The following is a 23,117-nucleotide window of genomic DNA, read 5'->3' as shown; positions in this document are numbered from 1 at the left end:
CTAATTGAATTTGCCTCATTAGCACTGACCCCCCACTTGGTAAGGCAACTCCCATCTTTTCATGTGCTGTATATTTATACTGTACTTTCCACTTACTGTATTTTCCACTCCGTGCATCTGATGAAGTGGGTTTTAGCCCACGAAAGCTTATGCCCAAATAAATGTGTTAGTCTCTAAGGTGCCACAAGGACTCCTCATTGTTTTTATCTGTCTACATAACTATTGTCCAGTCTGCCTGGTATGTATCCCTGAACTAAGATTCAGGGCATTAAAATGTAGGGGGCGTTACAATAAGTGAAAATTGCATCATTTTCCCAGCACATCAAGATTCAGTCAACTTTTGTAAATGGGAGTTTATTCTCTTTTTATTGATGCTGGCAGCCATTATTACTGAGGAAGACTCATGCAAAAAGACTGGGTCTCGAAGACAGCTCTAAAAATGGTCAAGCCTAGGCTGTTCCTCTGGGTCTCTATTTCATCTCTTGGACTGAAAAACGGGGCTGCAAATCTTGCAATATCAACACGTCTCATAAACTGTCTATTAATTCCTTTTTCCGCTGGGGCCAGAAGTACTATGAGGAATGTCTCTCTCCTGATTTCTTCGTAGTTTTGCTTTGGGTTCCACCTAGAGCTAGAAATTGCAGAACCGAGCCAAAAATGAATTAAAATGACAGCAATAAAAATAATAAGCTAATCTGAATTTTTGAACCTTGAGAAATGTGAGGTTTAAGTTTTGGGTAAAGTTTTTGTCCATCCTAATGCTAAGAGCTTTCACAAGAGATTCTCCCATGATTGCACTCAAGAAATTTACTATCTGTAGTGCCCTTGTGGAGAGTGCACTCACCCACACACACTCTCACAATGACTTAGGTCTCTTCTTAGCGCCAGGGAAAAACAATCTTTGTTTCTCAGTTGCGCGTTAAAAATAACGTCCTTTGCATGCTTTATTCTAGTACCATCAATCAAAACAGAGCCCATTGATGACTATGATCCAGCTTTAATCTGCAATGCAGTACACAGTGGTCTGGGAACAGTAACACAGCCTTACTATTCACAGCACACAATGGTCACCGAATCCCCTTCCTGTCTTGTGGCCACTATGGCTTCCTGCCAGCAGTTGCATTCAGGCCTGTCTTCTACTGATTCCCGATATCATCAGCAGAACCCAGCAGCTGTAATATACCAAAGAAGCAAAAGTCTCAGTCCTAGCCAACTAGGCTACCAGCAGTCCAGTTTGATGGCCACACAGGTTTCCATTTCAGATGCACACAGGTCAGTGCTGGTGCATGCTGGTTCCCCAGGCCAAACCTCAGCTGTGCTCCACCATTCTCCAGCCAGTCAACAATCTTCTCCCGTGATTCACTATTCTCCAACCAATCAGCAGCTGAGGTGTGGAAGCCATCAAGAATTCCAGCATATCATGTGCTGCGAAAATTTTACCTCTAATGTAGCAAGACCCAGCCAGCCTCAGGTCAGTCAAGCACAAAGGATAAGTCCAAGTTCATATCCTACCGTGATTCAGCAGCAGACAGCCACCAGCCAGAGAGCAGCAAAAAATGGACCGCCCGTTAGTGATCAGAAAGAAGTGTTACCAGCCGGAGTCACTATTAAACAGGAACAGAACCTGGACCAAGCATATCTGGATGATGGTAAGCAGCACTCTTTTTTTATTACATATAATTCCATCTGGTCCTCTGCACAAAAATAATGTGGCCTCCTTCTTGACAGGGTAAGAACCCATCCCTTGTAAAGTTTTATATTTTCTTAATGTAAGAGCCTTTCATCAGCTGCATTTTTGGTAGATAGCAACACACTTTGGCAACTCAAAAAAATGAAGCATTTCTATAGTCTATAGAAAACCTCTGTCTTCATGTCACAGGGTGAGCTGTCAGGTTTTAAACTGCTTCTAATTTTTTTTCCACTTGCCAAACATTAGTTGAAAATGGAGAAACCGACACAAAGTGGTTTTTTTCAAAATTATTTATATCAATGCAAATTCCACAATGTAAAAACCCTTTTGTACATTTAATAAATACATTTTAAAAAAGCCTAATTGAACAGTCCATGAAGACACATAATGAATAGAGTAGTGCTGCAGGCAAAACTATTGCAGATGTTCTAGATGAACAGTAGTACATTGATTGGTAAAACAATGTCATTTCTTTGTTGCGAGCCCAGTAGATTTAGCTGTCAGGACTGAATAAAAGCAAGAGTAAAGCTTTGTTTGAATATATCCTGCTTATCCTTAGGTAGATAAGAGTTATTGGCAAACTGGTTGATTGGTTGTTTTATTAAACATTAGTACTATTTCACAGCAGGCAAAAAATACAAAGCTAAGGCTTGGGGCCTAGATCCTGTTGCCATTAAAGTTAGTAGCAAAACTCATGTTTACTTCCGTGGGAACAGAAGCCCTTGATTAGAATGTTGCATAGAAATGGAGTGGGCTAGATTGTGCAATTGTGTATGTAAAATGTGCACCTAATTTTCATGGACTGTTACTGCGACTGCACTCACAAGTATTGTGCAAATTGCTAATTTTGGTCCCAGGCGTGTGCATGTGCAATTCTGACACTAGACATATAAATTAGGCAAACAATACTGAGTGATTTTTGCCTGCACAGTTATACAGTTATAGAGTTTGAAAGTCTAGCCCTGTCAGTTTTTCTTTGTGATCCCAGAGGTACGGAGTATTTGAAGACACCTTTACCTGATATGATCATCATGGCTGCTTGCTGCGGGCAGAACAGGTTCCTCCTCCCCACCCCTCACAGACACACTTTTTTTCCTTCTTAATGTAGCCTGTATTTGAAATGTTTGAGCTTCTTCATTCAGCCATGGCAGTTGATGTCATCTTGGCACCATCACAGCAATCATTCTGGGGCAGTTCTTACAACCATAAAATGGTCCTTGTCTGCAGAGAGAATTTTGCTAGTATTTTTTGGCCATGAAATAAAATAAAATAAAATAAACAAAAGCCAGGGACTGCTCAGGGAAAGGAGCGTTAGAGCAGCGCGAGGTAATTTTTCTCTGTAATAAAAGTGGCCACTGTGTCTTAACGTTCTTCTAATATTAGGGCATCAGAGATTCTTCCTCCTTTCTATAAACATTGGACACACACACAAAAATCTCATGGTTGCAATACAAGTGAGAAAATAAGGAGATTCAAAGTTAAGGCTGATGAACTTTGGGCCTGTTTCAGAGCCCACTGAAGTTAAAAGAAAGACTTCAATGGGCTTTGGCTCATGTCTGTAATGCCCAACTATATTATGAGTGCGTCAGAATGGCGTGTGCTGTACCTCAAATCATGTGTTACAAAATAGGGGGGCTAGTGAAAGACTGGCAGTGAGTTAGGAATGAAATTCCAGGCTTCTGCTTAAATATCTTGGTCATCAGGTTGGCTGCTGGTCTGTATACTAACGTTCCCCTGAACTCTATGGGATATCAGCACCTACATTCACAATAGGTGCCTTCCTCTTGGAAACCCATGCAAACATTGCTTGCCACCTGAGCATATAAAGTTAGTTGTTTGTGGGAGCTGTGTCTGAGGAAGGTCTACAGAACAGAACCCTTTTCTATGGAGAAGTTTTGCAAGTAACACAACAGGGTAAAAGAGCTGCTTTGGTGTGACATTTGGACACATTTTATTTACCTGTTTAAATCATAATAGCTCACTGGAGCCCTTAAAGTCCTTATCATAACTTGTATTCTTATTCAGAGGCTTCTTTCAGATATTTTTTAGGCTAGAGGCCATACCCATTCATGGAATGGAAATATTAAGTAGGCACAAATTATCATGATATTGCACATTGTAGGTCAAAACCGGAGGTCAGCTCTCAATCAGCTGAATTTTCAGAATCCTCACATTAATTATAGGGTATTATGCCCAAGCTGGACTACGGGGAACTATTCACACTAGTATTTCCCTTCCCTACATGTTTACTTTATTAAGAAGGAGCCCTTGGGGTAGTTATGATTCCAAAATGTTCAGGTCTTGAAAACCCCTTTGCTTTTCCATAGGGAAAAGTGATTCAGAATATAACAAAAATCACATTTTGCTAACTAGAAAATGTATTTTTGCACTTTATAGTATTAAAAGAAACCCGGATGAATATGATTATGGCAATTTTACAAGTCCCTTTGGCTGAATCGATCTCCTGAGATTATAAATGGTGATTAATCTTGCTGTGACACTTATTGGGTAGATGCTTAGATGACTGTTCCCATGGCTAGTTCCTCCTTGTATTTAGCTGTGACACTCTGAGTGCCTTTCTCAGGCCTGAAGAAGAGCTCTGTGTAGCTCCAAAGCTTGTCTCTTGCACTGAGAGAAGTTGGTCCAATAAGAGATATTACCTCACCCACCTTGTCTCTCCCATTCCCATGGTTAGGTTTAACCGGCTGGACGGTTTTATTGTGCTATAGCTAACTACTGCATAGCTACTACTAAGACAGTGGTTGTTTTGGTGTCTCTTGCTTCCCTTCTCTCTTCTTCCCCTTCTCCTATCTTTCTCCTTCTAGTCCTTCATCCTGTTCTTCTCTCTCTAGATTTCCGCTGACAGGCCAGGATTGGTGGGGTTTTGGGTTTGGTTTGGGGTTTTTTTGTATTACAGTTGCATCCTTCCCTCTCCTCTCTGTCTCCAAGTCCCTTGCTCTTGTGGTTATTGCAAAGTCTTGCAATTCAGGGAACTAAGAATCTATTCTCAGCTCTGACATGAAGTTCCTGTGTGACCCTGGGTAAATCCTACCCCATCAGTTCCTCATCCGTTCAATGGGAGATAACCACTACTGCCACACAGGGCTAGTGTTCGTTAATGTTTGAACAATCTTGGAAGCCGCAAGAGAAATACAGGGTACAACTATTATTATTTCTCTTTATTTCTTCTGGGCCTCTTGTGTTTCTGCTGCTAAGTCTGCTATGTTGTCTCCCTGTAGTAATTCTCCTCCCATCTCTGCAGCTAAAAAGCAGCTTTTCTTCTTTTTGAGATCATGACTCTTTCTTTGCCCAGTACACTCTTGGCTGCAAGGACCCCTGATGCTGGCACACACTATTAGAGTAATCCACGTAGCCCCTCATTTTCCTCCTACTTTTAAAATATGATTCTTGTTCCACCTACAAACAATATTGCCACTTGCTGTGACCAAAAGCTACACATACTCATCAGTGATGCCTTCCTATGATAGTTCCACGGGTGTGTGTGCCACCTTACAACAAGAGGTCAGCTGGCTTGTGTAACCCACACACCTTCTGGGTGGGGTGTTTTGTCCCAGGTGGTAGCACCAAGACCACTTAAAGAGAGAGTTAAATGAGTCTGCTGTAAGCCTTAGCTAACAGCCAGTCAGTTTTTAGCTCATGGAGTAGAGGCTCATGCACTAAACTGCAGAGGTCCCAGGTTCAATCCCGCCTGCTGGCGACCGGGGTGTGTCGGCATTACGCTTGCACTAACTACCTTCCCAAACCACTGCTGCTCACTTCCAGCTTCCTTAGTCTCACAGGCAAGGGCTAGCAGAACCACCAAACTTTTTGTCCTTCCATAACATTATTTAAAGGGAGCATAGAACAAAGCTATCCAGCAGGTTAGGTTGTGTTTGGAAATGTAAAACAGATACAGATTAATTTGATTTGGATGTTGTCTGAATTAAGTCTGTCCAGCTCTTCAGGGAGATTTTATCCAGGGTTCTGATTTGGACCTGTTTCAGCCATTTCCCCCATGCTACCCTGTGTTAGAAGCACAAGATACATCTTAGATTGGATTCCACCTGGAGGAAAGAGAAGGTGGGGAGGACAAAGAATGACCTACTGCAGGACAATTGAAAAGGATGCTGCCATCATGGAGACAGCTTACAGTGGAATAAAACATCTTGCTCTGGATAGACAGCAGTGGGCAAAGTGGATTGCCCCGTGTGGCACTAGGCACAGTTTCTAGGGAACTAGCCTACAAAGATTCAAGGCCCTGCAATGTCACAGAGCTCCTGTGTGACCTTGGGCAAGTCATTTAGCCCAGCGGCATATTATCGCCTAGGCCTAGGGCGGCAAATTTGCAGGGACGGCAAATTTGCTCACGCCCCCTCCCCAACTCCTCTCCTTCCCCAAATCCCCGGCCCGCTTCCTCCCCCAGGCGTGCTGTGCTTCCCTCCTTCCACCTCCCTCCCAGGCTTGCCGCGCGAGGGAGGGAGAAGCGAGTAGCGGCACGCTTGGAGGAGGCAGAGCAGAGGTGAGCAGGGAGTAACCCAGGGGGGCTGGGAACCGCTCCCTGCCCCAGCTCACCTCCGCTCCACCGCTGCCATTCCCCGAGTGTGCCGCAACTCCCCTTCTCCCCACTCCCTCCCAGGCTTGCTGCGCAAAAGCGCTGGGAGGGAGAAGCGAGTAGCGGCGCAATTGGAGGAGGCGGAGCAAAGGTGAGCTGGAGCCAGTGGGCGCGGGGAGTGACTCTTGGGGGGGGGGGCAGGGAACCGCCCCCTGCCCCAGCTCACCTCCACTCCACTGCTGCCATCCCCCGAGCGCGCCACAACTCCCCTTCTCCCCACACCCTCCCAGGCTTACCGCGGGGGAGCAGAGGTGAACTGGGGGGGGCATTTTTTGAGAGCCTAGGGGACCTAATTTTGTTAATCCGCCACCGATTTAGCCTCTGTGTGCTTCAATTCCCCATCTGTAAAATGTAATAATTACAATACCCTGGTGAGGGGGTACTAACATCAATACATTGGTGATTGTGAGACACTCAGATACTACAGAAATAGCGGCCACCAAACTCCCTTAGACAGACTCAGTGGGAGTAAATAAAGGTGGTAGAATCTGGCCCTAAATAAGTAAATAAATACATTGCTGCTCTCCAAAGTGGTATTAATTTTCCAGCCTGAGAATACATAAGTTACATGTTTTTTTACTTCACAAAGAAAATACGTTTGTCATTCAGATGGCAACTATCTAACCACATCTCAAAACCCCAAAATAGCCTCTCTGCTGCAATATATCTGAATTATTTTCAGTGTGTCAGTAATCAGAAGAGCGGAGGGAAGGAAGGCGGTAGGCACAACTGCCGCAGTTCATCAGGCTTGCAGTTCAGTGGAGCCCTTTTATAGCAAAGTTATTTCACAGAAAAATTGCACTTGAAGCGGATGTTTCAGTAGAACTGAAATTGCAACCTGCACCTTGAGATGCATATAAATGACCCAGGACTTTCACTCACCTTCACTAAGACCAGGATATTACTCTCTGTGGGTTCTGCCACACACCACAGGAATTGTTGGCCAAATGAGATTTTTATTCTGATTATTGACACTTGAGGATGATTTTACTTATCTTTGTACAGCATGACACAAAAGTATCACCAGATGTTTAGCAAATGATTCTGTTGCATGCTTCCGGCCACTCTGAGAAAGTTACCAGGCCTTACAGGGTCCCCAGGACTAGTCCAGGAGTTGAAGTGTTCATCTCTTGTTTTCTCTCTTACTAATAATGAACCAGGTTGTACCATTAGCCACAGAGCTCCACTGGGCACCCAATGCAAAGCAGCTCTGCCTAGGGAGATGCTGTGGGAGGGAGTGCATCTCAAGAAAACACAGTGCTTCTTGGAGCACCCGAGTAGTGCAGCTGCTGTATTATCCATGAGGTGGGACTGCAGGTGCTGTGCCACCCACTGGATGGGACTGCAACCGTGGTGCCAGACAATACTCTGGCTGCATCCGACCCCAGACATTTTGTACATTCAGAGCATAGGGACTCACTGGTGGCTGGCTCCTGTATGGAGGGGCAAATGGGGAGGCTTCTTGTACTTCTCCAATGCAGGCTTGGGCCTGCTGTGCTCCTGTGCAAGGCCCTGGGTGTGTTTCAGGGGGAGAAGCAGGCCAGCTGTGTATTGAGGGAAGGAGAGGATTATATATATATATGGGAGGAAAGAAGAGGAAGGACCTGCAGTTATTTGCAGGGCATAAGGCTGCTCTAATTTATTCCATCTGAAGCAGTCTTCATTGGACCGTTCTTGTGGGCCAGGATTATCGCAGCACAGTTCTGAGCTCCAGGTCTGCCCTCTCCAGCCCCCTCTGCTGCAGGTAAAGGAGCAGGTGGCCTAAAGCCAATGATGTCAGCTTTGTGAGAGCTGGGGATTCCCCCACACAAGGGGAACCTTAGCTGCATGATTAAGGCAGCTTAAAGTCCCCTTCATGCTACTGGAGTAGCACAGAAAACTTACCCAGGGCCAAGGATCTAGCCCTTTGCCTGGATTCAGTGTAGCTATCTCTCTGAGTTCATGCTGTTTCTTTCAACTTCAGGCTGCACAGACCATGCTTAAGTTACAGTTTGGTTTTAGCTCTCTCTTTCCCACCTATGAGTGTTGGAGAAAATCATGAAGGAGCCATTAGATGAGGGAGGAAAATGGCTTTTTCTCTTTCTATTTTCTCGCATTATAGAAGGTAGTGAATTTGTATGTTGCAGGGCTGCGGTTTGATTAGAGAAAACATTTGCATCAAAAAAGCCACTTTCTGTTTATAATTAGAACTGCTTTTCATAGAAGGTGTGGTCAGAGATTCAGTAGACTCCGAGTAGAGCCTGTACCTTCTCCAAGCAATTTCGCCTGGATTAAAGCAAATCTATGCATTAGCCAATCTGATGCTGGCCCTATCGCTCTTATTACTCAGCATTATCCACTTGGTCTCAGTTGAGGTCACTAGTCTATGTTTTGGTTCCAGTGCATCCATATATTGTATTAATTATTAATTATTATTATTATTACTTATTTGTATTGTGGCAGTGCCTAAGAGCCTCAGCCACAGACCTGGGCCTCATTGTGCTAGTCGCTGTACAAATGCAGAGCAGAAAGATGGTCCCTGCCTCCAAGAGCTTAATATGTATTATGAAGAAGTGGAAAGAACATAACAACGGGAGGCAGGACTCCTGCATTCTATTCTCAGCTCTGCCAGGGACACCTAACCACTCTGGGCTCTGGTGTACCCTTATGTAAAAACATATCCTAATAGTTACCCGACCTCACAGGAGGTGTTGTGAGGCTAAGTTGATGCATGTTAATAAAATGCACAAGAATCCTTGGCTAAGTGCCAGGTATTACTATTGTCGTGGTTGGCTCATATCTGATTTTTCACAGGCCGCTTGAAACAAAACAAGACCAAAAAAACCCAAGCATTTTTTCACATGTGTATGAACCCCAGTTCTAAAATTTTTTGGCCCTTAAGGCATCATTTCAATTAAAAATAGTAAATATTTTGATTGAATTAAAATAATCTTTGCATAAGCAGCTTAACATTCTCTCTGCATATGTAAAAATGAAGATGTTTCCCTAGCAGCATTCCCGAGTATCTATCCAAAAAACCAAACCAAACCAAAACAACCAACAAAAAACACGCCATACATCCAAAATCAGCTGTGGAGGAAGGAAAAAAATGAACCGAGTGATTAAAAGCATAGTTCCACTGGCATCTCTTTGTTCTTGAGTTCAGGAATCTTTAATTGGTGCAGCACAATGCCCACAGGCAAGTTTCTGACAAAGCATTTCCTGTTCAGAAGAACATGCAAAGTCCATTAAGAGAGCAAGCGGACTGCGGAGAACTGATAGTCACGTAGGGGTATATATACGCTCCCTGTGTTTGTGGGTGGGGCCTCTCAGACAACTGGTGCACCAGGACAAGAAAAATTCCCATCTACTTGCTCGTGGAAGACAAGTTTGTTTGGAGGCCAAACCAGATGAGGATTATCAGCACTAAGGAGTCAGTTTCCAGATGGCATCAAACAACTTTCGATTGTAATTTTGAAATCCTGGGAAACAATGACTTGAAAAAGGAATGTGTTCATGCAGTTGGGAACTGAAAGCTTCTAAACCACAATAAAGTCCATTCCCAGACTTCTTGTCCACTTACTTCACACTCATTGCATTCCATAGACAGTCTGAATCACAGGCAGCAGCCAGCTCCTATAAAGAAGACCATAGGAACATCATTAGATGTCCATCTGCTGGAAGACACTTGCCAAAAAAGGCCATATATTGACTTTTACTTGCTCAATTCGCATAGAACCTCCACTTTCAAATTAAAGGGATAACAACAACCACAGTACTTTTCACTTCTGGGACACCTTTCACTCTAGGGAGAGACACACTAATGAATTACACCTAACACGACTAGCTAGGGAGGCAGGTGAGTGTTATTGTCTGCATGACACAGATTGGTAAATTGAGACACACAGCAGTTAAGTGACTTGCCCAAGCTCATAACAGGAAGTCACTGGCAAAAGTGAAAATACAAAAAGAGTGCTAATTCCCAGTTCTTTGTCAACTCTTGGTGGGCCCGGCTTCTCGCTTCCATTTTAGGTTTGCCGAGCCGCCCGCCGGGCAGCCCTGGAGCAATATATACCCTCCCTCGGCGATATACAAGCTCCTGGCCCCGGCCTCGCTGTTTCCCTTCTTTATACCTGGCCCAGAGTGGTGTGCAGAGCAGCTTCTTAGCCTAGTAGTGGTCGTTCCTCTTTTGTTGGGTTTTGTAGTTTTTTCGTTTTTTTTTGTTTATAGTTTTCTTCCGTTATTTATTTTTGGGGTTAGGTTATCTTGTTTGTTTGGTCAGGCCGGTGCGGGCCTTTTTTTCTTTGGGTTGGGGTTTCGGCGGCCTGGCCGCCGGGCGGAACGCTGCAGCTCTCAGCTACTTCCTCTCGATTAAGTGCTAAGTGCCTGCAAGCGACGTTCTCCTTCAAATAATCCAAAGGAGCGGGCGTGCTCGGCTCGGGCGTTTGCGAGCCTCCGCTCCGTGGCGCTCTGCTCCTCCGCGGCCTCGCGCCCTTCCTGCTCGTTTCGGCGCGCTCCTCCGCGGACCGGCCGCGCGCCCCTCCCGGCACCACCCCGCGTGACTCGCACGGACCTCTGGTGGCACCTCCCTCTCTCTCCTCGGCCCCGAGTGCCGGCCGGAGCCGCCGAAGCTCCTCGGAATGGACGCCCGGCTCCCGGAGCGCACCGTAGTCGGGGCTCTCCCGGAGCTGCCGCCCGCGCCGCCGCCCGCGCCGTGCCGCCTCCGCCGCGTCCGCCCCCGCCCGCTAATCGCCGCGCGCGCACTCCGCACCGACGCTCGCGGGGCCGCGCCCGCCGCGAGCCGCCGCTGGGCACTCGGCGGCCGGCGGCGCGTGGCCGAGCTCGCCCTGCCCCGCTGCGCCCCGCCCTCGAGCAGCTGCCGGCCGCCGAGCCGGTCGCCGCGCGGCACGCTGTCCGCCGCGGCCGCGCTCTCGATCGCACCCGCGCTCCTCGCACCGCCCTCCGCCGGATACGTCCCGGTGCCCGAGCGCCCCGCGCTCGCGTCCGGCGCTCCGCTTGCTCCGGCGCCGCGCGCCGCTCCGGCCGAGCGCGCGCGCTTCGCCGTCCGCGGGGCGCCGTGCCGCCCGGCGGCGCCCCGCCTCCGCGCGGACGCCCCCGAGCACCCCCGGCCCGCCGTCTGCGAGCCGCTCGCCTGCTCCCGGCTCAGCCGGCTGCCGCTGCGGCCGCGTGCCCGCTGCCGCGTCTGCTCCGCGTCCTCCGCGCTTCGCCCGGCGCCGCGCGCCAGGCGCCCGGCGCGACGCTCAGCCACCGCCGCCCACCCCGCACGCGCGCGGCCCCGCGAGTCCGCCACGGCGCTCTCGGCGACACCCGCCCGCCGGCTCCCCGCGATGCCGTGTCGCCCGGCTCGCCGTCTCCCCGGCTCGGCCGCCGCCCGCTCCGCGCCGCCGCCCGCCGCCCGCCGCCGTGCCCGCCCGCCGCCCCGCGCGCGGCCGCCCGGCAGCAGTCCGTCGCGCGGAGCCCGGCACGCTGGCCCCGGCGGCGCCGGGCCTCAGCGCCCCAGTGGCTGGCGCCCGCGCGGGCCGCCCGCAGCCGCGTCCGCCCGCCTGCAGCGCCCGAGATGGCGCCCGCCCGTCGGCGCCGTGCGCGCACCGGGCCGCCCCGTCCGTGCCGCCGCGGCCGGCCGGCACCAGAGGTCGGTGCTCCGGTGCCGTCGAGAGCTCTGCGCCGAGCCGCGTCTGGCGCCGCCGGCTCGCAGCCCGCCTGCTCCGCGCCGCCGCGCCGCTCGCTATGCTCCCGGCGCATGCTCCGCACGATCGCGTGGCATGAAGCTGCCGCCGGGGTGCCAGTGGCGGAAACCACTCGTCTGCTGGGCGGTGCGGCGCTCCCCCTGGTGGGACACTGTGCTGACGCACGGACAGCCAGCACGGGTGCAACGGGCTGCACGACTCACGAGGGGTTGCTCGCGGCCTCAGTGCCTGCGCGTGGTTGCAATGACAGCCTCGCGCTGCTGCGCCAGTCACAGGTCACCTACGCCGGCTGCAGATCGGGCGCCCTTGCTGGCGCGTGCCGGGCATGCAGTTGTTCTCGGGTGCCATGTGTTCACCAGTTCTGGGTCTGTTCATGTTTCGGTCTGCTCACCGCCACCGCCGTCGCAGCTCCCCCCCACCCCCAGTCAGCCACCATCGACGGGACCGGTCCTCGCGCGACCCCCCGCACAGGCACCCAGATCGCACAGCGCTCGCGCGGATCGCCCCTCAGGCCTCACCAGCTCCGGTCCATCCCCGCGGCCGCGGGTCGCCGCCCCCGGTCCCGTTCCGCGCCCGGTGCGTCTCCACGCGGATTCGTCGGCCACGCATCTGCAGCTCCCAGTGCTCGGGCGCCAGCCAGCCACTCTGCCGTCCTCATGCCCTCAGCCTCCCGCTCATCAGCAGGGACTTCCAGGAGACCGATCAGTGGCGGGGTCTTCCAGGAGCAGATGTGCCCTCAGAGGCGCGCCAGTGATCCCTATCTCTGCCTATTCTCGAGTACTGGTGATCGCCGTCCCAGTGGCTCCCTCTGGCTCCCACCCTCCGAGTTCCGCTCAGCCTCCGTCCTCAAGACCCAGGTCCCCATCCCCCAGTCCACCCCACCACAGCTCCACCCCCAGCGCCCCACATCCCCATCCAGGAGATCAGGGCTTGCTCCAGGAGGCCTTTCCCCCTCCCCCCCTGAGGGGCCCCCCTTCCCCCCCCTCCCCCCCTCCTCCTCCCTCGGTGCCGGACTCCAGCCCCCTCCCTCTGAGAGGCCCCGACCAGCCCCGCTGGCACAGGGTAGCCGCAGAGGCTGGGCCGGGCCTCTTACTGGGCCATACGATGCCTGCAGGCACCCGGCCCTGCCAGCGCACCGTGGCGGCCCTCGGCCAAGGCGGGGAGGCAGCGGTTCTGGCCTCAAGGCAGCCCTCCTGCACTCCCGAGGAGCCCTCCAGGACTCGTTGGGCAGGCTGAGGCGCCGCCTGCTGGCGCCGCTGCCGTGACTCTGCTGGCCTTGGGTGCTGCCACGCTCTGCTCCTTGGCTGCTCCTCGGGCTCCCTTCTCGACAGGCAGCACGCTCTACTTCTCTTGGCCCTTTGCTGCCACTACAGATCTTGCCCTTGGCAGCAGGCTAGGCCTCAGCATGCACAGTGCTGGGCATCAGCAGCTCTCTCTTTCCGCTCTCCCTGCGCCTCTCAGCATGGCCCCACCGGTCACCCGTACGCTCGGCGTGGCTCTCAGTCCGGCGCCATCAGTCCGCGTGGCAAAGGAGCGGCGTAGCCAAGCCTCTGACCCCCCAATGGGCAAAAAGGTTCCCTGTCTCCCCTCTCACGGACACCCTCTGGACCATCCCCTCCCCCCCTCCCTCCCGGACCTCTCTCCCGAGAGTTCAGGGAGGTAGAGGTAAGGGCGCTCCAAGGCCCCAGACTATAGGGAGGGTACCCTGGAGAAACCCCCCTGAGCGAACTCAACAAGTCTCAGAGCTATCCTAGGCCTGCAGGTCATCCCATCCTGATGCGCCATCATCCTGGGATCCCGAGGCTGGGATCCTCCCATCCATCCTGAGATCCCGGAGGCTGGCACGCGCCCTTCCAATGAAGGGTTTGCATTGCCTTTGCCTCCTTCTTCTCCACACCTAAGGTACCGGTTCTATTGGGCCCTCCCATCAGCCCTCTCCCGGTATACCTTCCCAGGGGTTGGCCTCGCCGGGGGGTTCTCAGTGGCCTGCCTTTGTTCTGCCTTCTTCTTCACCCTCCGTCAATACACGTTCGTCACCCCAAGGCTCAGTCAACCCCACACCCACCCCCAGGCCCAAAGTAACCTAGGGCTGATGATCTCTAGTAAATTCCTGTGTCTAGGCCTGATGACTGCAGGAAAAAAATTCAAAAGGACATCAGCCTCCAGACTACAGAATTCTGCTCATCCGCCTCTTGACTTCAGCTCCAGCCTCATTGTACAAGGTCAAGCAGGTGTACAACGAGGTAACAACCTCGCTGCGCCGGTTTCCTGAGTCTCTCACCCGCTTGCCTCGACGTTTGCAGCCCTACGTTTTGCTTCACGCTCTCTTCACTGCAATCACCGGCTCACCTGCCTGCTCACCTGGGTCATACTCGTGTGGCACACTGCTCGTGGTGAGAGTCGTGGGCTCCCCGGCACCTCAGCAGCCTCCTCCCCCCCGGTGTATCCCGTCCCCGGTTTCCTGTATCCGGGTCCCTCATTCCCCCTCCTCGATTCACCCACACCATCTCACCTGCATCTCATGGCCTTCCCTGCGCGGTGTAGGCACATGGCCTTCAGTTCGCAGTCTTCCCAGTCATCAAGTCCCAGGAGCCTGATGCCTCAGCCAGTTGCTCTCACAAGTGGTATCTCACTCCCGTCTTTATCTCCGTCTTTTTCCATTCCGTTTTTCAGCTTTCCCTCCTCCGCGCAGAACTCTCGAAGAGAGAAGGAGAGAGAGAGACTCTCTTCCTCCTCCAGAGTCTCCAAGGTCTTCGGGAGTCTTTCGGGAGGCTGGATCGCCATCTGCCCCATCAGCTGTCCACTGTCCCACTGTGCTCGCTGGTCCGCGGGGACCTCAGCACCTCCGAGCGGGATCGATCGCCATTGTCGCGTGGGCTGCACTGGCACACCTTGGCACACCTGCACCACTGCCTGCGCTGGCCAACCCCCACAACCGCACCCCACCATGACGACCAATCACACCTTCCTTCACCGGTCTTCTAATCCCAGGACTCCTGGCAGGCTAAACCGATCCGGCTAAAGCGATCCGAAGTTCGGTTTGTTCGCGATTTCGGTTCTTCTCGAGGTGGTGGCCAATTCGTTCAAGTATCTGGCCGAGTGGCAAGTTTTTGGCGCTTTCATAAACGCTCGCAGCCGCAATCCTTCTCCTCCGTTTCTCATCCATCATTGCTTGTTTCCCTCAGGGCTTGGGGCGATATACCCACCACCTGGGCATTCTAGTTCTACCTCTTCATTCTCTCTAGTTCTAGTTTTTTTATGATGCCCTAATGCTCCTCATGTCAATGTCAACAAATACATAGATCCTCAGGACAGACCTATTAGTTATTACTCCCCTGCCTCCCTACCCCTCAGGTACTCCATATCTTATTACTTCAGGGATATCCTTTTCCTTCAGGTTGAGATCCGAGCGCTGCCCCCCATCCTCTATATCTAGTGGATCTCTCCTCATCTAGTGGACAGAGCCCTCTCCTACCTTTGCAAAACCTTCATCGGGCATACCTGCATCCCTCCTAGAGGACTTCCTTTCCTCTTTGTGGATGCCAATGATGCTCGCACCTCCTGTCCCTGCCCATGGCCCATAGCGCCCTAGGCATTCCACCAGGGCCAGCCAGGGGCTCTCTGCTGCCTGCTGCCCACATACCTCCCCTTCCAGGTATCGTGCTACCTGGTCTACCCTCCATCTCCTCCAGACCATTGCCTCTTTCGGTCCAGCAGTCCAGTTTGCTGAGCAGTTTGGCTTAGCAGTGCGACATCTACCATCTACCACGACCGACCCCCCAGGTAAGGCTACCTACAATGGAACAATGGCATGCATCAAAGAAGAAGAAGAAGAAGAAGTTACTCACCTGTGTGTTCTGGTGTTTCTTGAGATTGATGTTCTATCCATTCCAGACCTCCCTCCTTCCCCCCCGTAGCCGGCGGCAGAAGGAAGAGAGGGGGCGGCGCGGCTGGGGTATAGTATATATCGCGCGCGCGGCGCGCCCGCGCCACCCAGGCTTCGCCGCGGGTGCTAGGTAAAAAATCTTCCGAGAAGAGCCGCGCGCGCGCACACCTACCCTACAATGGAATGGATAGGAGCAACACATCTCGAAGAACACCAGTTACTACAGGTGAGTAACCGTCTTTTCTCTGTGTTATCCTCTAGACTGTACCACGTGTCAGCATGTAAAGCGTGTAAACATAATGTTAAAATAAATCAAAAGTTTTCCTCCTTCCTAATAGCTCATTATATGCAGAGATGCTGCTAGGTTGCTTGTGCAAAGATTCTTTTAATTAAATCAAAATTGTTACTATTTTTAACTGAAATATTTCCCCAAAGGCCAAATGTATTAAATGCATGATAAAAAAACGGCATGCATGACCATGCCGGCAGTTACTATAAGTGCATATACAAAGCAGGTCAATGTATGAACAAATTGCTGCTTGGGTGAAATACATCACATTGCACTGCACCCAGAAAGTGCCCTCTGCACTTGGCCCACATAGTGCCCCCTTCACCATGTAAGCCCTTAAGAAGGGGTGTGAGGCTTGGTCTACACTTTTAAACATTTTCCCACATAGTTAATGGGGGGGGGTGATTTTTTTTTTCTCCCTGACATTGTTATTAAGCCCTAGATGCAGTTATATTGGTATAAAAGTGCTTGTATCTGCATAGCTTATGTCCGTTCAGGGAATCCAGATAAGCTATGTTGGTATAAGCACTTTTATACCGATATCACTGCATCTACACTAGGAGGTCTCTGCTGGTTTAACTATACCAACATAGCTAAACTGCCAACACCTTTAAGTGCAAATGAAGCCTAAGTGATGCACAGGGGGAATTTCTCCCTAGATGCCTCACTAGCTATTTGGGCATACAGCCCTTCTGATTGTCACATTGGCAATAATCACGAGCTTTGTGCATGTTTCTTACCTATGGACCAAAATCTCTGCCTTTTGAAAAAATTGAACCTAATGGCCATGTACTTCTGACAGGGCTAATGCAATCCACTGCCTGTAATTGTGTGGAGGATTTGTCCTCTTCCTTATGACCCTCAGCACACGAGGCTTTCATATATGTAATTGTTCTGCTAGTACATCCAGTTGTCACTCCCTTGAAATCAGTACCTTGCATTTTAGTGTTAATTTAACCAAATAATCAGTTAGTATCCAAGGCCTTATTCATAGCTCAACTGTATTGCCAGCTGTTGCCATTTTATCATGAGTTTTGCAATATTTCATGTTTTTCTAGGCCCCAGTGCCTAGAGTCAGATGATCAGCTTTTATTTGGTTTGTTTGTTTGTTTGTTTGTTTGTTTGTTTTAGGTAAGTTTCAAGCCTTTGTAGTTGTGGAACAAAACTTGGAAACATTACCCGCAAAGGTTCAGAAACCAAGAGGCAAATAAAAACAACCCCGACTATTACTTTTGAAATTGCATGATTTGTAGCCAATCTCATGATCATGTGGGGCATGACTGTTGATTCTTAAAGCGTTAGAAAGATGGGCCTTTTCTCTAATACAAATGAAGCCTTATGGATGAGACATTTAAAATATAGTTTTCTTCCACCTGATAGTCATAATTTGTTTCACATAAAAACTTTTTTTTACTGACCACTCTGCTTAAAAAAAAAAAAACTGGTGATGAATCATCTGAATTTTCCATCCATTTGTAAGTCCGTTTTCTTAAGAAAGCTCTCAAGGGTGAGAGCCCTTTTTCTGCCCAGAGCAGAAGCTGCTATGAGCTTACTCTCACAGATCGTTTTATAGGGTCGCTTACTCACCAGTTCCGAGACATTTTTATGCTCTAATTTCGATGCTGTATGTTTACTAGAGAAACTTTAAAACCAGACTGACAAGTATACTAGAAGAAATACTGTAGGGAAAGTTTTGCATTGATGACCTGAAAGGTCTTTTACATCCCTGGCTTCAGTGATTTGAAAAAGCAAGCAGCCCATCTTGGGCCAACCCAGCAGCAGTCAGAGATGGGGGAGAAAATGACTGAACATCCTTACCCTACTGATTTACATTGCAATAATTTGTAGCAAGCTGCTGACTTTCATACGCCTTTTTTCTCATTTTATAATATATTATTTTAAGGTTAACAAAGAAGAAATAAGGGAAGGTAACAGGTAACCTAAAATATATAAATCATGGTGATGTGTCAGAATCAACAGTCCAAACCCCAATTTTGCAAGTGTTGAAATCTGGGTAAATCCAGATGCAAATTTCACAGATAGAGCCCATCTCTAGAAGGGGTCGCAACCAACCCCCTCCCCCAATACATCTTCGGAGGCATTCAAAATCAAAAACAAATTCTGGGTGTGTGCCCGCCTCTAATACACATACTACAGTCTCTCTGGTACATAAGAATGACCATACTGGGTCAGACCAAAGGTCCATCTAGCCCAGTGTCCTGTCTTCCGACAGTGGCCAGTGCCAGGTGCCCCAGAGGGAATGAACAGAACAGGCAATCATCAAGTGATCCATCCCCTGTCACCCATTCCCACCTTCTGGCAAACAGAGACTAGGGACACCATCCCTGCCCATTCTGGCTAATGGTTCATTTCTGATCCCTGTTATAGTCTTAGCCATATTAGGTCTGTGGTCTCTGTGCTGTGTCTTCCAGAGGTCAGATAGAAATAACTTTGTTATCCCTGGCCTTGGGCTGGGTTTTAACCAGTTGTCTACTTTAGTCGTACAAGGGACATATCCTCAGCTGCTATAAATCAGCATAGCTCCACTGAAGTCTGTCCTAGGACTTTCACTAGCAATGCAGGGCTATGCTAATGTACACCAAGTATCTGACCAAATAGTCTCCATCTCACAGGAGGAGTCCTCTAAACCAACCGGTCCCCTAAGCTATGGCCCAGTACGGACTTTTAATTTTGAAACTCTAAAGCATGGGCCAAATTCTGTCTTCAGCTACATACACACAATTCCTATGGGGCAAAATCCTGGCCGAATTGAAGTTGATGAACGTTTTGTCATTGATTTCAACAGATCCAGGATTTCACCCAGGCATGTTAAAGGGTGCTCTATATTTGCTGTTGAGGGCAGAATCTGCCCTTATACTAGAAGCTGCCTCAAAGCAAAATGCAAAGATTTGTAGTTTGCAGTCTCCACCAACCCATGTGCACATTTGCCTTTGTGCACACTTGTATATGCACTTTGAAGCACAGACAACAATATACACACGTGATTTTCACATGCCAATTCTACTAGAGCACATTAGCAGCTATCAAAGGGCACACAGTTTGCATGAATGGAAAATTGTGCACGCACCAGGGAAGACTGGGTTGAGGCCCTACTGAAAAATCCAAATTACTTGAAAGTTAATTGTACATCTGTGACAACTTAAACCTAATTATAATGCTTATCTTTGGACTAGTCCTGAATTAGCATGAAGACCCACGAACTTTGTATTTAATATGCACAAATTAATTTGGACCAGAGAAAGAAAAGCAATGAAATGGGGGGAGGGGGGAGTATAAACTTGTAATCACTCCCTTTGATCATTGCTACCAGAGTAATCTAGTCAAAGATTCCCAAAGTGTGGTTAGGTTTGGGTTGGTTTGGATTTTTTTTTTAATGATAAAACAACTTCATCATCCAAGAATGAATTGAATCGAATGTAGGACAAATAGTGAGACATATGAATAACTCTTATGACATTTGCAATGTCTCAATCTGTGCTGGTTTATTTAGGTGGTTTCTAAGCTTCTTTTGAAAGCGTGAGCATGACTAACTGAAGGGGAGACACTCCAGAAGGATGAGCCAGGAGCCAGTGGTAGAAGAGTTATGGCATTCAAAGCCTCCCTGGGTTAAATATCTGGTCATTATGAGCAATAATAGCACTGGTTATTTCACAAGAACTCCGCTTTCCTGGGCAGCCTTTACCAGACTCACTAGCCACAGCGGTACGGGCCCACTGGAAAAGAAGCTGTCTGGTGCCCCAAATGTCTCATTTTAAATAGCACCAAATAATACCTAGAGCTAGTTCTGAGCATTTGTATCCCTCTGTTTGGCATTAATTCATAGACTATCAGGATCGGAAGAGACCTCAGGAGATCATCTAGTCCAACCCCCTGCTCAAAGCAGGACCAATCCCCAGACAGATTTTTGCCCCACATCCCTAAGTGGCCCCCCCCGAAGGATTGAACTCACAGCCCTGGGTTTAGCAGGCCAATGCTCAAACCACTGAGCTATCCCTCCCTATAGGAGGGCACAAGCCTGACAAGTCTGTTTATTTGGATACATTAAAAAGCTCCAAAATGAGCCAAATTTTCAAATGTGGATGACCTCAGTAACATCCTCAACATTTGCCTTTGCACCCAATCTGCCCATAGATGTTGTATGAACACCTTCATTTCCAAACAGCCTTCAGAGGCACACAGCTGTCATTTATAACAACAAGGGTTGCCACGCAAAAAAGCAAGTGTTACTACAAGGCACCCACAGTTGAAAATTTGGTCCAGTATTTGTGTAAGTAAATAATTATCAGACTAGAACATGTTCCCTTGTGACATTGGAGAATATCTCCAGGCAGGTCTTTTGAAATGAAATAGTTACAGAAAAAATGTTTTGCATTAGCCCTATCCATTCCAGGTATAGATGAGACTGCAAAGTAGGGGGTGAGAAAATTTGTGTGGCTAAAATAAGAAGTGACCTGATTCCTCACTCAGATGCAGGCCAAATCAGAAAAGAACATGTAAAAGGGGGGGGGGGTTGGTTTTTAAGTTTTGTTCAGTTCCACACACACATACACCAGTGCATCTATACTTTCTGAGGATGGATGTGCCATGTTATCACCAGAGAACCTGTCTCATGATATTACCATCCTGACCAGCAGGCATATCTGACCAGCTGTCACACAGGACTGCCTGGTCTTATGAAATGCCCAGCTCAGTGCTGGATATGCTAGAGGTCTCCCCCCATGGGAAAACTCAAAAGCTTAATTACTTATTTTGTTAAAGGAAACTTCCTATAGTGTTTGGGGTGTTGATTTGTTTGTTTGTCTGGTTTGTTTGTTTGTTTTAAAATCATCCTATCAGATGTAATATTTATACTCCGGCCACACAGTTAGAGAGGGTGGTGTTAAAATAAGAACCTATCAAAGGCTCTCATTCTCCATTAAATTCTGTTATTTTTAGAGTAAGCTATACTCTATTTCTTTTATCCCTATTAAATTCTACAGCACTTTTCAATAAGGTCTGGATAGTTCAAATACGTATTCAGACTTCTCTGAACTGAATTTCTGAACTAGAGTTAGGTGCTAGCCATATAGTTGAGTTCAAGACCTTGAGTTTCCCAAAACTCTGGGACGCAAACCCTCAAAGTTATTTAGCCTCCTAACTTACATGGATTTCAGCAGAAGTTAGGGCCTAAATACCTTTGAGGTCTGGACCTGGTGGTTCCAATCAAATGGTTTGGTTTGAATCAGTTCTTTCGGCTTCCCCATTTTGTCTGACACTTAGGAAAACATCTTGGCTATTTAAAACCTTTGAAGAACGTGACTCTCTCAGCTAAAATGCTCAAGGAGGGTTTCCCCTGTGTGTTACATTCCACTAAACTTCTTATACTCGCGTGCATTCAGAGAAAGTACCCCAGCTCAGCAGTGCAAATAATCAAGTCTTTAATCGCAACTAGGCCATAATATTTACTAGCATGTCAACAATATTGTGGTGAGTAGAGCGAGACATTCATTTCCTTTATGTACGCAATGAGAGATACATGCAGTAGAAGGCTGGTTTATTACAGGAAATGTATGTTACTGCACACAGACACACTGCACACAGGCTGGCTTGGTTTAACTGGGATGATCTGAGGCCAAGGAGTTGGAGTTCTCAACCAAGGAAAGCATCTCCCCTCAGCCCTTGCAGCAGAGTTAACTCATCTTTCCTCTTTATTTAGACTAAAAGATTGCGAAAGGGTTTTAAAAAGCTGAATTCTACAGTTTGCTGAAAGGCAGATGCACCAGTTATCTGGGGAGTCCCTGTCTGTGGCACCTAGACAAAAATGCCTTGGCAGGCCAACAAGCCAGGAAATTAATTTTCTTGTCTTCAGAACACAGTGCGCACCATAGTGCCTGGATAGATTGAATTTGTTATGATAGCAAAACAAGTTCTATGGAAACCATTGTGAAACCTTGGAGGGACGCTGCCCAGGAGGCTTGGGGAAAGCCGTTTTTGTTTGTTGTGCTTGGCATCGCTTTGCTCTGGACGAATATGCTTTAATTTTGTCGGGGGACCCAAGAGAGCATTCCTCTTTTTCCATACCAAAAAGCCTGCCAAGCTGGCATTAACGTCCTCCTCTTTCCAGCTGCTCCTTTCCAAACACACTGTGCCTCCTAAAGATAGTCTTTACAGTGGCCGGGGCTGGTGGAAAACATGAAGCCTGCATGGATTAGCAAAGGAATTAATTTGGGCTGACAACCTGGGTTTCCCTCTATAAACAACAGTAGTGTTTTCATCTTCTGGACTGCACAGCAAACTTCACATCCCCTTCCTCCTCCCCCTATATGCCTGCCCAGAGTTCAGCTGTGGTAAAAGGCACACTGCAAGGTTCTACTTCTGGGGGATGGAAAACAACATGTAATCAATGAGGCATTTTAAACCATCCCTGTTCTCAAAGGGTTGGGGTTTTTTCACTCTGGTAAATAGAGGATGGGGGTTTTAGTTATTTTTTATTCCAGGTAAAAAGGAAATAAAATACCTCCTTTTATCACTGGTTTAGGGACCTTATAAGCATCCTGCACCATATACTTCTATAATTACCTTTTTTCCCTCACAGATGTCCTGTAAAGCATCATAAGCTAAACTCAGGGCTAACAGGATTTATGTTCAACCAGGATGTTCTGTTTCTCTGCTTTGTATAACATATAGAAATAGCTAGAGATCACCTCAAGAGGGTTTTTCTGTAACCACTTTACCTTGTATTTTTCTGTACGTGGGGTAGCTAGATCTCTATTGTCTCTTTTACTCACTACCTACACGTGGTTATACATTGCAGCAACCCAAGAGCATAGGGTGAAAACGAGTCCCCAAAAATGAAATATCCCTGTTTCCAGGTACTTGGTGTTGGTTTTACAAAATAGGTGCTGGTTTTTGTAAACCAGCGATCTGAGCCAGTGCAGGTGACAGCAGACTGG

General features: G+C 48.6%; 1 protein-coding gene across 6 annotated transcripts in view; it reads left to right on the top strand.

Moving 5' to 3' along the window:
* Positions 1 to 23,117, top strand: part of NFATC2 (nuclear factor of activated T cells 2) — a 131,473-nt gene that overhangs the window by 87,474 nt on the left and 20,882 nt on the right. For 3 of the 6 annotated variants that reach the window (XM_039498325.1, XM_039498324.1, XM_039498320.1), the window contains exons 9-10: positions 954 to 1,649; positions 9,448 to 9,567. In XM_039498325.1, the coding sequence (XP_039354259.1) occupies positions 954 to 1,649; positions 9,448 to 9,533 (782 nt within the window). In that variant the 3' untranslated portion in view covers positions 9,534 to 9,567. Of the gene's footprint in view, positions 1 to 953; positions 1,650 to 2,678; positions 2,781 to 9,447; positions 9,568 to 23,117 lie in introns of those variants that run through there. The other 3 variants (XM_039498322.1, XM_039498321.1, XM_039498323.1) reach the window with 2 other exon arrangements.

Source organism: Mauremys reevesii, linkage group 13, assembly GCF_016161935.1.
Source record: "Mauremys reevesii isolate NIE-2019 linkage group 13, ASM1616193v1, whole genome shotgun sequence".
Lineage (NCBI taxonomy): Eukaryota > Metazoa > Chordata > Testudines > Geoemydidae > Mauremys > Mauremys reevesii.
The sequence above is the reverse complement of the archived record's forward strand: the minus strand, read 5'-3'. Positions and strand labels throughout refer to the sequence as shown.